This window comes from Cnephaeus nilssonii, assembly GCF_951640355.1.
Source record: "Cnephaeus nilssonii genome assembly, chromosome: 3".
Classification (NCBI taxonomy): domain Eukaryota; kingdom Metazoa; phylum Chordata; class Mammalia; order Chiroptera; family Vespertilionidae; genus Cnephaeus; species Cnephaeus nilssonii.
Genome location: NC_137074.1, coordinates 59,250,441 through 59,262,666, shown reverse-complemented (window position 1 = coordinate 59,262,666; position 12,226 = coordinate 59,250,441). Strand labels below are relative to the sequence as shown.

Sequence of the window (12,226 nt, the reverse complement as noted above, 5' to 3'; positions counted from 1 at the left end):
AGGCTGTCTTTCTCAAGGAGGCTCAGGCTACCTCGGTGTCCTCTAGTATTATCACCTGTGAGTCCAAGCTCCTTTCTACCCAAGATAAGAAATGCCTACCCTTCACAGTAGATGTACAAATAGGGCTTTGATTCATGAATTAATTTTCTTTCCTGTGGCAGGCATAAACTATGCTTTCAGTTCTCTAACATCTAACTTTGTAGGAATGACTGCTAGATGAGAGTTTCAAATACACAATCTATAATAATAAAAGCTAATATGCTAATTAGACCGGACAGCCGAACGACCTTCCAGATGAAGCCAGGGCTGCAAGGGCCAAGACCCTTGCATGAATTTCGTTCATTGGGCCTCTAGTACATATAATAACAGTACAATAGCCATAGTTATAGACATTCAAATAGTATTTGAAAAATATTTATGCCTCAATTGCTCTTATACCTCTCAACATACTTTCACACGAATATATTACCAGATCAAGAGCAGTTAATAGTATAGTTACATCAAATCAAACGTGTCCCCTAATGACTCAGAAGGCATTTGGGTCAATCTAGTGCCCCAGGATGATGGTCACAAACTTGGATTGTCAAAGTGCAAGAAATGCACACTAACAGATATTTCCAGGACATAACGAGAAACCAATTGGGGTTTACTGTAGAGACTCACTTAACCCTAAGGAATAAAATGAGATAGACCCCTCTTGGAGAAAATTTTCACCTAATTCAATAGAAGTATATCTCAAAGGGCATGAAGAGTCTGCAGGCTTAGAGTAAATCAGAAAATTCCACTGACCTGTGACTGATAACATCACCTTAGTCAAGTGTTCCAACTTGTAAGCCCCCTTTTTTTCAGGCTTCTGAATGACACAGGTGTATGTGCCCTCGTCTGACGGACGCAGACCCAGGATCACAATGGAAGGGTTACTGATGCTGTGCATATAGGTGCGGTTCTTATACTTGGGCCACACTTCCACATTTCCGGATATGACACTCAGCACCATATCATTATTTTTTTGCCAATAGATGCGAACTCTTGTCAGTTCATCAGTGGAGATGTTGTAATCACAGGATAGTTTCATTATATCATTCACTGACTTGGTCACCTGGGTGATGCCTAAGAAGAGGCAAATAGATCAAGATTTTATAATCTATATTTACTAAACATATAGATTCCTGCACAAGCAGGAATTCAGAGTTGGCAGTAACAATGTTATATCTTGTGGCTAAGCATATTCAAATACTTCATTTTGATTTTTTTTGGTTCCCAAAGCTGTTTTTTTCTTTCATTTTAAAAATTGACCCCACCCAGCCTGCCCCCTGCCCCAGGACCTCACTGCCCCATAAAATTTACCATAGTAAGTATTTTTAAGAGCACAGTTCAATAGTGTTAAGTATATTCACATTGTTGTAAAACAGATCTCCAGGACTTTTTCATCTTGCAAATCTGAAACTTTGTGCCCTCCTCCAACTCCCCTCCCCTGCTCTCTAACCCCTGGTAACCAACACTCAGTTTTATCTTTCTATGAAATTGACAACTTTAGGTACTGCATAGAAGTGGAATCATGCAGTGTTTGGTGTCTGTTGTTGTTGTTTTAAATATATTTTTATTGATTTCATAGAGGAAAAGAGAGGGAGAGATAGAAGCATCTATGAGACACACCAATTGCTGCCTCCTGCACACCCAAGACTGGGGATCAAGCTTGCAATTTGGGCATGTGCCCTGATCAGGAATCGGACCTGGACCGCTTGGTCCATGGGACCATGCTCAATCCGCTGAGCCACTCCAGCAGGGCTTTTTTTTTTTTTTTTTTTTTTTTTAGAGCAGCTTTATATTCACATCAATATTAAGCAGAAGGTACATAGATTTACCTTATACAGCATGTCCCCACACATGCTTAGCTTCCCCCTTATCAACATTCTGTACCTGAATGGTACAGTTGTTACAACTCGTGAACCTACAAGGACACATCGCTATCTCAAAATCCTTGCTTATGCTAGGCTCACTCTTGGTGTTGTGCATTCTATGGATTTGGACAAACTTATAATGACATGTCTCAACCATTACAGCATCATACAGAATAGTTCACTGCCCTAAATATCTTCTGTGTTCTGTCTATTCATCCATTTTTCACCCTGACAACATCTGATTTCTTTACCACCTCTATAGTTTTACCTTTTTCAGAATGTCATATAGTTAGAATAATACAGAATGTAGCTTTTTCAGATTGTCTTTTTAAAATAATTCTTTATTGTTGAAAGTATTACATATGTCTCCTTTTTCCCCCCATTGACCCCCTCCAGCCTGTCCCTCCCCCCCACCCCGCCCCCGCCAGGACCTCACTGCCCCATTGTCTACGTCCATGGGCCATGCGTATATGCAAACAAGGTCCTTTGCTGATTACCTCCCACCCACCCACCTTCCCTCTGAGATTCTGGACTCTGTTCATGCTTCGAATCTCTGGATCCACTCCGTTCGTCAGTTTATTTTGTTACTTAGATCCCACATATAAATCAGATCATATGATACTTGTCTTTCTTTGACTGACTTACTTCACTTAGCATGATACTCTCCTTTGGTGTTGTTTTTCTAAAAATTGATTTCAGGGAGGGAGAGAGAGAGAGAGAGAGAGAGAGAGAGAGAGAGAGAGAGAGAGAGAGAGAGAACTGAGTCATACTGGCCAGGGCAGTATTTGTCTTGTGACTGGCTTATTTTACTTAGCATAATGTGCTCAAGTGTCATCCATGTTTTAGCATGTGCCAGAATTCCTTCCTGTTTTAGGAAGGAGAATAAGATCATGATGATAACGAATTCTTTACCCATTTATCTCTTGACAAACAGTGAGGACGTCGGTCCACTAGTCCCATTAGAAGAAGGACTGTGGGAAACCTAGCATGTGAGCTCCCACCACAGGTGAGACATGTACTCGGCTCCACAGGAATCTGGAAGTCATAGTTAAGACATGTGAGATCTTCAAGTCATTTCCATGATTATTCATTCGTACAGATGGTCTTATTTTACAGAGGAGGAAACTGCTCCAGTTTTACATTTTCTGGCCAAAGATTTTCAGGCCTCTCCCCTTTTTACTGGTTTCCTCAACTTTAGGGCCCAGGTCTAGGATAAGTAAGCAGTGCTGCCACCCCAGCCGGGCCCTACCACCAAGTGCTTTTGCTTTGAGAAACAGAATCCTTTTTCCTTCCAGCCCTGGACTGACCCCATGACTTCAGACAGAAATGACTCCCCTCATCCCCACCAGACAGGGCCTTGTTAGCATTCTGGACCATGTCTGACCCCTTCAGCTACCCCAAACAGACCTATATCCATCTTTATCTCTCCTTGCCATCTGCATCCATGCAGCAGTTGCCCTACAACCTAGTTTTGCTAGAGGGCCCGCGTTTAAAACATTCTACCCATTTTCCCATCAGTATATTCCAGAAATGCCAACATTTCAGCCTCCAAACCCCATCGCTTTGTTAGCTCCTGAGTACTCATCAGTAGCACCAAAATCCCTTCTCAGACTCTATTTTATGAATTTTTCATTCAGAAGGCATGGTCACTTTTCCAATGCTGTGCAGAGTCCCTCTGAGCCCCAAGTTCTTTCACAACTGTCCCCCTTCCCCCGTACCATGTCCAGACCCAAAAGACCCCCTGGGGAGGCCCATGTCTAGGGGTTCTAACTAATAGGTTAGTTGTTCCCAAAAAGAATCCAGGATTTCTAACTGATTTTGACATGTTGTAAAAAGAGAAATCTTAACTGAAAGTGGGCTAATTTTTTAAAACAAAATTTATTGGGGTAACATTGGTTAATAACATAGAGATGTCAGGTGTACAGGTTTAGAATACAACATCTAAAGGTCTAGCCTCCTTCCATCCCCAGGTATTTGATCCCCTTTACCCTCTTCATCCTCCCCTCACCCCCTTTCTGCACTAGTAACCACCATTCTGTTGTTTATGTTGTATCTATGAGTTTTGTTTATTATGTGTTTATTGTTTTTGTTTTATATTCTACATAAGAGTGAAATAATACACTTCTTGTCCTTTTTCATCTGACTTATTTCACTCAGCACAATAATCGCAAGATTCATTCATATTGTCACAAATGGAAATACCTCATTTTTTTATGGCTAAGAATTCCATTATCCATGTACTATATCTTTAAAAAATCTTTATTATTGATAGTATTACAGATGTCCCCCTTTTTCCCTCCATTGACCCTCTCCACCCTATTCCACCCCGCCTCACTACCCTATTGTCTGTGTCCATAGGTAATGCATATATGCATATAATATCTTTGGTTAATTTATCGCCAACGCTCCCTCCCCACTTCCCTCTGGGATTTTTCAGTCTGTTCCATGTTTCCATGCCTCTGGTTCTAATTTATTCATCAGTTTATTTTGTTCATTAGATTTCGTGTTCATTTATTTTGATTTTTACATTCCATTATTGATAGATATGTATGTATTGCCATTTTATTGCTAGTGCCAGGTCTTGGGCCTCTTATTGATAGGTTTGGGCATGCTGACACCAGCTGCTGCTTATTTGATAGATTTTAGCAAAGTCTGAAGCCTGAGCCCGGACAGGCCATTCATATGGAAAAGTTACTGCAAACAGCTTGGGTGGGGCTGCAAATTGGATGGGGTGAGATTTCAAGGAATCACCAGGGCAGAGCAAACAGTGTGAGCCATGCTGATGGAAACTCAGACATGGCTGCCAGTCAGCTCTGTCATGATGGGGAGGTCCCAGCATAGGAACAATGACCCCTGTGAGCACCCTCAGCTGGGAGAAAGCCGCCACAGTGTTCCTGCCCTGTTGCCAGACAATCGAGGTCCTCCCTGTATGCCCCTGGACCCCCCAAAGTCACTGCCTGGCGCTGGAGCTCAGAGGAAGTGGGACCATGTAAGTACATGTGCCAGCCTTTTAAGAGGAGCTATCTGAGACTCCAGCAGCCTTTGTGTCACTCAGCCACAATCCTTGCTGATTTTTACAGCCCGAAGTTACGGGGACTTCTCTTCCCAGCTCTGGAACTCTGGGCTGAGGGGTCTGGTGTGGGGCTAGGGCCCCTTGCTTCTCACCAGAGGCCTTGAAGATATCCCTCCAAATTAAAAAAAACACCACACATGGATGTTGGACAAGTCCATTCCATGCCTCTGCCCCTTCTACTAGTCTGGATGTGCTTTCTTCTTTACTTTGATTTTTTTTTTTTTCTGTATTTTAGTTGTAATTTTGATGTGGTTGTAGGAGGTGGCAAGTGCTGGCATTTACCTAAACTACCATCTTGGTTCTCTCCACATCTTCTTTAATCATCTGTGGAAGTTGTTTCCATGACTTAGCTATCCTATATGATAAAAGCATAGTATGCAAATTGTCCCCTCAACTGGAGTTCTTCCAGGAGTTCGACCAGAGGGCAGGCCTTCTGGGGAAAGGGAGGAAGGCCCTGGCACTGGCAGGTGGCCGGGGGAAGGGAGGGAGGTCCCGGCTGGCAGCCAGCAGCTGCCAGGAACCCTACCAGTGCACGAATTTCATGCACTGGGCCTCTAGTTGTAAATAAAGCTGCAATGAACATAAGGGTACATATATCTTTACCAAAAAATTGTTTTAAAATTTTTAAATAGATACCCAGAAGATGTATTGCTGGATCATATTGTAGCTCTTAGTTCTCTTTCTCCTTCCTCCTGGTTCATTTTTAGGTTCCTATCTTTGAGCTTCCTGAATCTCTGTTCCATCTGGTCTGCTCTATATCCAATGCTTTCTAATGCATTCCTCATCTCATTTATTGAGTTCTTCAACTTCAGAATTTCTATTTGGTGTTTTTTTTTTAATAATTTTAATTACTTTGGTAAGGTGTTCTTTTTGTTCATTAATTTTATCCCTGAGCTCATCAAGTGGCCTTTCTTGTACTTCCTTGAGTTTCTTCATAACTGCAATCTCAAATTCTCTGTCATTTAAATTGCAGTCTTCCACGACTTTGAGTTTGGTTTCTGGATACTTTTCATTTTCTTTCTGTGCTCCCATGTTACCTTGATTGCTCATGGTTCTTCATATTTCTAGGTCTGTGCATTCGAGGAAGGGAATGATTTTCTTGTTGAGATACTATTTTGCTCTTAATTGAGTAGGTTGCTTGGTAGGTTACTTTCTTTTGTTTTCCCATAGATGGTGCTATAGCACAAGTTTTTGTTTTCTCTTACCCGTGACATTGCTTAAATTGAGGAAAATGCCACAGAACCACTGGAGTGGTGGGTGTCTCCTCTGTGCCCTGCTCATCTTGGTTAAGGTGAACAGGATAATGGAGAACCAGTTTTGTTAGCTTCAATCACTGCCTCCTCATTATTAATGGCAGCTGACCCCACTGTGTTGTTGGAGTTGTCTTCACTACCTCTACCAGGGCCTGTGGTGATGGGTGGGGCAAGGGAGGCAAGTTCAAGATTTCACAGCTCTGCCTTCCTGTCAGCAATGGCTGCCAGCCTGTTGTGCTGTTTAAGCATCCCAGCCACCTCTACTGGACTCTGCTGCAATGGGAGAAGGGAGGGACTCAGCCTTTGCTTCTCTTATGCTCCAGGCTGTTGTGTGAAGGCTGCGACCTGACTTACCCACCACTACTGTGCTCGCTGGAGCTATGGTGGGTGCCGAACCGTGTTATTTAGCCACTGTTCTTTAGTTTCTGTCCTTCCCCCCATCTCACCTTCCCTACTCATTCCAATAAACCCACCTTCAGATGGGTGGATCTCTCAGGAAGACTTTGTGTGTTGAGCAAGGGATCCTTTGTTGAGTTATTGTTGTCTGACTTGTAAATTTAAGGAGAGAAACAAAGAAGTCTTCTCACTCTGCCATGACGCTGATGTTGGTGAAAATGAGCTAATTTCAATGACGGTTCTTAAGAAATTTTTGTCCACTGAGAAGTGTAAGTATTTCTAAAGGTCAGTGACTTACTATGTGAGGCCTCCTTACAAGATGCCTATGTTGAGGCAGAACCAGACTGAAAAGAGGAACCAAAAATCTTCTGAGCATTTTGGAAATTCCACCGGGACAGCTTCTGTACTTAGGCCCCAGGTAGGTGGTATGCAAAATGAAAGTGTGAGCCGCACTGGTACAGACCACGTCACTCCCCTGCTCGAAACCCTTCCATGGCTTCTGGGTGCCCTCCAAGGAACATTCAGATTCCGGACTGTGGCCATCAAGCCCTTAATGGAGCCTGGTCTCTATCCCCACAGGTCCCCACCCCTTCAGTTTCTCACTCCTTGGTTTCTTTTCCTGTTTTCTTCTGCGTTCTCCCCAGTTCGCTCTCACCACTCTCCCTTCTGGCAAGGAAAGACAGCTTTGTTTGTCATACCTTCAATTGAATGATTATTTGATTAATTTTCATTTTCTTCCTAATGACCATAAATTTCATGAAAGCAAAAGCCATGTCAATTTTGTGCTCATAGCTTGTCCCCAAGACCAAGAAAAGGGTCTGTGCTTAGGAGGTGCTCAGTGTTTGTTGAATTAATAAATGGTTAAATAAAGGAATGAACGCATGTGTCAGATTCATGCTAATTTTTGTGCCTTAATGTTGCCCCACATAGAATTCTCGAACCATCACCTATCTCCCATCTGCCCAATTGCCCCAGCCCACCCTGGTCTGCTTGATCTTGGGCTCTTACAGTCAGAACCAGGTACTTCACTGCTCTTCACTAGTGAGTTTGTTTGCTCTTGGGTTCATTTGTGACTCAGAACAGCAACAGTAAAATCTGGATGTAACTACAAAACAGTGATTTTCAACCAGTGTGCCACAAGAATTTTTAAAACATGCAATACTAAATAGTCAGGACTATTTAGTCAGGGGCACTGACCTCTTTTCCCTTAGATTGTCAAATAAAACAATGACAACAGACAACACAACAATAGTCTGGTGTGAATGAATAAAAATTACACCTATATTTTGGTCAGATTGGCAACAAATACAATACATATTTTGGTGTGCCACAGAATGTTAATATAATTAATTTATGTGTGCCATGAAATGAAAATGATTGAAAATCACTGCTATAGAATAAGGAGCTTTCCTAAATGTCTTTCTTTAGCTCAAAGATTGTCTTCCTTTTGCCTATGATGAATTTTCTGGAATAATTGCTAAAGCCTTGGTTTTCATTTTAATGTGTGTGGGTTTGTTTTTTTTGCTGCTATTATTTTTAATATACATTTTCAATTTTATTAAATTTATTGTTAATGATCTTTTTATATTATCTTTTTTTATTGTTTCTCTCTCTATGTCACATACACACACACACACACTCACACTCACACTCACACTCACACACACCTAGTAAGCCTATTTCCTTCTAAATATTTTGAAACTTATTTAGACTCTCTAAGACTAATTTGGGAGTGCTTTCCCAACTTCCCAGAAGAAAATTGTAACTATTGGAAATGTAATAAAACTGTGAAATATATACAAAACTAGAGGCCTGGTGCACGGAATTTGTGCATGGGGGGGGTTCCCTTAGCCAACCCTGTACCCTCTCACAGTCCAGGAGCCCTCAGGGGATGTCCTACTGATGGCTTAGGCCCACTACCTGCAGGCCTAAGCCGTCAGTAGGCTTCCTTCTGCAGGAGGCAACCTGGCTGATCAGGGGAAGGCGCTGCCCCCAGCACCCCGCTGCTGCTGCCACTGCCGGCTGCCCCAACTGCCAAGGTGTTTTCATCAACACAGAGTCCAGTCCCTTCACCACGAAAAAAATGACACGCTTTCTTTAGGCATTTTCAAGATGTGTCTTTCATAGGATATGACCTTTCTTTCTTTCTTTCTTTCTTTCTTTCTTTCTTTCTTTCTTTCTTTCTCTCTCTCTCTCTCTCTCTCTCTCTCTCTCTCTCTCTCTCTCTCTTTCTTTCTTTCTTTCTATCCTCACCTGAGGATATTTTCCATTGATTTTTAGAGAGTGTGGAAGAGAGAGGGAAAGACAGAGAAAAACATCAATGTGAGAGGGACACTTCGATTGGTTGCCTCCTGCATGAGCCCTGACCTGGGCCCTGGCCAGTGAGGAGCCTGTAACCTAGGTACATGCCCTTGATCAGAATCAAACCTGGACCTTGCAGTCAGCAGGCCGAGGCTCTATCCACTGAGCCAAACCGGCTAGGGCAGGATATGACATTTCTTAGCCCTCCAGCAGTGGACCTTCATTTTTTCCTCCAGGAGTGTGGTGGAAAAACCCTAGATCACCCTCTTGATTCTTATTAGGCAAGTTACCAAGAACACTGCGAGTAGCGTATGGGGAGCTTAGCCAATGAGTGGTCAGAAAAGGTGTTTCCTCTGCGGCTCATGATCAGAGGTGGGACTGCCTGTGAGAGCCTGCCCTCGGCCGTGAGCAGGCCCTCTCCTTCTCCCTCTCCTTTCCCTCCAGTCCACTCTCTCTAAAAAGCAGTGAAAAAATATCCTCTGGTGAGTATTAAAAAACAAAACAAAACACAGAATAATAGGCCTCCTTCTTGGAGATGCTGAATATGTAGGCCTGAAAGAATTCTTGGCTCTCTGAAGATCCCTACATGAATTTTATTAACAATATTTGGAAAATTAGCCTAAGCCACACCAATGATTCAAGTTTGTGCTTTTCTGTGTTCCAGGGAAGAATCAAATGATCTTTTGTTATATTGTGTCAAAACAAAATTTTGCACGTGTTAAAAGCATAATTATTATTCAAATACATAATAGCAGATTCAAAAGTTCTGTTTAACTCAGTGAGAGGACTGGCAGGATGATAATGCTGTTCAAAGGAGATTGCCAAAGATGAAAGCCTGAAGTAAAACTACTTAATTAGATACAATCTGGCTAATTTCCTATAGGACAGTAAAACCATCGCTTTTTGAATTGGTTTGTCTTCTAGACAGAAATTAGTTACATCTTTTTTTTTTTTATTTTATTGATTTTTTACAGAGAGGAAGAGAGGGATAGAGAGTTAGAAACATCGATGAGAGAGAAACATCGACCAGCCGCCCCCTGCACACTCCCTACTGGGGCTGTGCCCGCAACCAAGGCACACGCCCTTGACCGGAATCGAACCTGGGACCCCTGAGTCCGCAGGCCGACGCTCTATCCACCGAGCCAAACCGGCTTTGGCTAGTTACATCTTTAAAAGCGTAACAATTCTTTTCATCTTCTCACTTTGCTGATCATTATATGTAACTTTCTAGGGCTGTAAAATGTCAAAATACATGGAACTCATTTAATTGTAAATAGTGTGTCAGTTATGTGTTTCATAGAAAAGAAAACGATCATTCTGTGGGCCTGTAATGCCCCAAAGGACTTGCTGTCAACGTTTTACTCTGGGCCTGCGCTCACGCGCGGCCTGCGCTTGTCTGCAGAGGCTGTGGGAGAACCCATCCACCCACCCTTTCCTCTCTTGGCCTGCAAACAGCAGTGGAGGCTTCGGGCAAACGGCTGCGGAAGCTGCGGGCAGGCGGGCAAACGGCTGCCGAAGCTGCGGGCAGGCAGGCAAACGACTGCGGAAGCTACAGGCAGGCCTGCCCTTTCCTCTCTGGGCCTGCGCTGGGCCAAGGAGGCTGTGGGCCGGACCCCTGTCCTTGTCCTTGTCCGCTCCAGCCCACCCCGTCTCTGTCTCCGTCTCTGCTCTGGGCCTCACTTGTGCATGCAGCCGCCTCCTGTCCAGTCGTGACCCGTTATGGTGTCCTGGTCTAATTTGCATATTGCCTTTTTATATATATGTATAGATAGTCAAATAATCTGTGTACTCTAACTTCTCTTCCCTTCCCTTTCTTTTTCTCCCTCCCAACTTAGACATTCTGGGCAACACCCACAGTGCAGACAGGTTTTAAGTAAGAGCTCTTAACACAAGGACTTCTGATATTCAGCTCTTTGTAGACTGGCAAACTGTGGAAGCAAAAGCCTTCTCTTTATGTTGGGGAAACCAGATACTATACTGCTCAGCAGAAAGCAAATCTATTGCTTTGACTTTAAAAATAAAGCTGGGCCCGGCGGACATGTCTCAGTGGTTAGGTGTGGATCTATGAGCCAGGTCACGGTTCAATTCCCACTTGGGGCGAATACCTGGGTTGGAGGCTTGATCCCTGGTATAGAGCATGGAGGAGGCAGCCCATCAATGACTCTCATCATTGATGTTTCTGTCTCTCTCTCCCTCTCTCTTCTTCTCTAAAATCAATAAAAATATATTTATAAAAATAAAAAGTTGGGCCTGGCCAGTGTGGCTCACTGGTTGAGAGTCAACACATGAACCAGGAGGTCATGGTTTGATTCTAGGTCAGGGCACATGCCTGCTCTATCCCCAGTGGGGGGCCTGCAGGAGGAAGCTGATTGATGTTTCTCTCTCATCGTTTCTATCTCTCTATCCCTCTCCCTTTCTCTCTCTACAATAAATATAAATAAATACATAGATAGATAAACAAATAGAGTTGGAGCCATCCTATTGCTAGGATGAGTCCCACCCTTCCCAATAGTCCCCTAAATCGAGCACCTAAGATGAAACAAAAGCCTCCAGAAGATAAAATATTCTTTGCAGAACACACATGAAATACCTATGTAGTAAGTTAAAAATAACTAAAAAAATAATTTTATTCTAAATATGATACCACTTAATGTCAGATGCCAGTGTGCACAAAGGGCATCAACACCTAAAGCATAAAAATAAGCATTAAGCGGAAATTTTAACGTAAGGAAGATTATACACCTCAACTGCTTTCTTTCCGTTTTCAAATTAGAAAGATCATCATTTCTCTAAGCCCTGAAACAATGGAATCAGTCAAGTTGCTTACCTGAAGAGAAGTAGAAAAGACCAGCCAGCACCAAAGACTGAAAGAGCTCGAGGTATGAGCACCTGGAGGGTAGTGCTCTCCACTTCATTTGACCCATGGCTTCTGCTCCTTACAATGAAAAACGAAAGCAAACAATTTTGCATCAAGTGAGAACTGGGCCCCTCCCAAGAGAGTCCCAGGCCTGTGCAGAAGATAATTCAGTTGCTTCACACAGAGGACTCAATTGCTAAACACACTGAGGAGAGGCTGATGATGTGCCCAGGTCTTTAAAATCCTGAATATAAAAGATTGTGGATTTATTCTGATACCCTGAAAAAGAAGAAAATAAAAGTCACCCAGGAAGGAAGGACAGTCCACTGTGGCTTGTAAAACTCTCTAATTGCCTGCCTAAAATAATTTTGGGATCCTAATCTGAGCCTCGCCTACACCAGGCATCATGGTGAGTTCACAGTACAGATTGGGCGGATTCTGGGGA

General features: G+C 43.0%; 1 protein-coding gene across 1 annotated transcript in view; it reads right to left on the bottom strand.

The window, feature by feature from the left end:
* Nucleotides 1–11,848, bottom strand: part of CD80 (CD80 molecule) — a gene marked incomplete at both ends in the record, with an annotated part of 32,290 nt that extends 20,442 nt beyond the window's left edge. Inside the window, 2 exons of the mRNA XM_079767229.1 lie at nucleotides 790–1,110; nucleotides 11,752–11,848. Of these exons, the coding sequence (XP_079623355.1) occupies nucleotides 790–1,110; nucleotides 11,752–11,848 (418 nt within the window). The remainder of the gene's footprint in view (nucleotides 1–789; nucleotides 1,111–11,751) is intronic.
* Nucleotides 11,849–12,226: the final 378 nt, after the last annotated feature.